General features: G+C 62.1%; 1 protein-coding gene across 3 annotated transcripts in view; it reads left to right on the top strand.

Moving 5' to 3' along the window:
- The window catches only part of LOC113204256 (5-hydroxytryptamine receptor 1A), a 46,221-nt gene that overhangs the window by 38,519 nt on the left and 6,138 nt on the right, over positions 1-1,564 (top strand). For all 3 annotated transcript variants that reach the window (XM_052268461.1, XM_052268462.1, XM_052268460.1), the window contains one exon: positions 473-997. In XM_052268461.1, coding sequence (XP_052124421.1) covers positions 473-997 — 525 coding nt within the window. The remainder of the gene's footprint in view (positions 1-472; positions 998-1,564) is intronic.

Here is a 1,564-nt window from a genome sequence, read left to right as displayed (position 1 = left end):
GGGGGTTTAGGCCCCCCAGCAGTGACCGGGTGCGGCGGCCGTGCCCCCCCCCCCCCCGCGAACCGGAACTAAAAACCGGAAAGCTAAATTGAAAGTAGCGCTGCGGCGCGCGCGGTGGGCCGTCGTGTTTGAATATTTAATGGCCGCTCTCGACCTCCCTTACTCTATCCGTCTCACTTTCGCTCGACCGTTTCTCCATCGCCTCTTCACTGCCCGAGCCCGCCCGTCTTTCGCAGATAGTCGAAACGACCCCCTCCCCACCCCCTCTCCTTTTTTCACTAGTCAGCATTTCCCCCCCACAACCCGCCGTCGTTCCACGCTCTCTTTAATCGTCCGTGTATTGTGTTCCAACGTTTTCTGGAATCTGGAAGGCTATAAAAAAAACTGAATTGGAAAAATTAAAAACGTGTTCCTTTTGTTTTTATTACAAAATGAATTGAAGATTAAAAACCTGTTTCTTTTGTTTTTCCAGGGCTGCGTGGCGGTCATATCGGTGACGTGGGTGCTGTGCCTGTCGCTGTTCGCGCTGCTGGTGCTGCCGCGCGGCGGCTACTACTTCAACGACACGGGGCTGCTGGCCTGCGACCCGTTCTACCCGCGGGCCTCGCTGCGCATCCTCGCCTCGTGCTGCTTCTACTTCCCCACCACCATGATCCTCATGTACTGCTACGGCTCGGCGTTCCACGTCAACAAGCTGCGCCTCAAGCGCGCCGTGACGGGCTGCGCCCAGGGACACCCGCAAGGTCACGCCCCGGGTCACGCTCCGGGTCACGCCCCGGGTCACGCCCCGGGTCACGCCCCGGGTCACGCCCCAGGTCACGCTCCGGGTCACATAGCCGGTCACAACGCGGTCCACTCCACGGGCCATGCCGCGGCACATGCCGCGGGTCACTCCGCGGGTCACGCCACGAGTCACGCCGCGGGTCACGCGCACACCATGGGCCAGACTCACGCCGTCCACGAGCAGGTCGTCAAAACGCCATCCACGCTCAACAAGGTGAGTGCCAAAAGAGGATCAAGGTCGTTAAGAATCAGGGCTGTGGGGCCATAATATCGAGTTCGCGCGGGAGAGGCGAGAGGGTGGGGAACCCAAAGTGGCCCACTGACGCCTGTCTATAAAACCAGCAGTTGTCACAGAAGCGGAGTTAATATGTGTCGCCGGAGGAAAAAATAACGGTCGGGTCGTAGAGTTAACTGCGTGGGGGTGGTTGAAGGGGAAGGGATGGGAGGGAGGAGTGCTCCGATAGCTAATCCGTCGAGTGCGGGCGGGCCCGGTCGGCCTCTGCCAGTCAGAGTCGGCGGGCCCGCCGCAGCTTGCGGCCACTTGCGGCCTGCCCGCTTCGCCCCTCCCATCCCCCTCCCCCAGTGCCCTGGACCGAAACCGCAATCTGATAGTAGTCTCGACCGATTACCTCCGGTCGGTATCGCAGTCAAACCAGAGCGGTGCGCGTCCGCGGCCGGCTAGCCAGGATGCCGGCGGGGATGTGCGCGGCGCTCTCGCTGGCCCAATGGTCGGCTGCTGGTCGGGGCGCAAAGCGCGACGTCGGGAGCGGGGGCGGGGAGA

This window comes from Frankliniella occidentalis, unplaced genomic scaffold, assembly GCF_000697945.3.
Source record: "Frankliniella occidentalis isolate FOCC.00 unplaced genomic scaffold, Focc_3.1 Scaffold69, whole genome shotgun sequence".
Taxonomy (NCBI): domain Eukaryota; kingdom Metazoa; phylum Arthropoda; class Insecta; order Thysanoptera; family Thripidae; genus Frankliniella; species Frankliniella occidentalis.
This window is presented reverse-complemented; position numbering and strand designations above follow the sequence as displayed.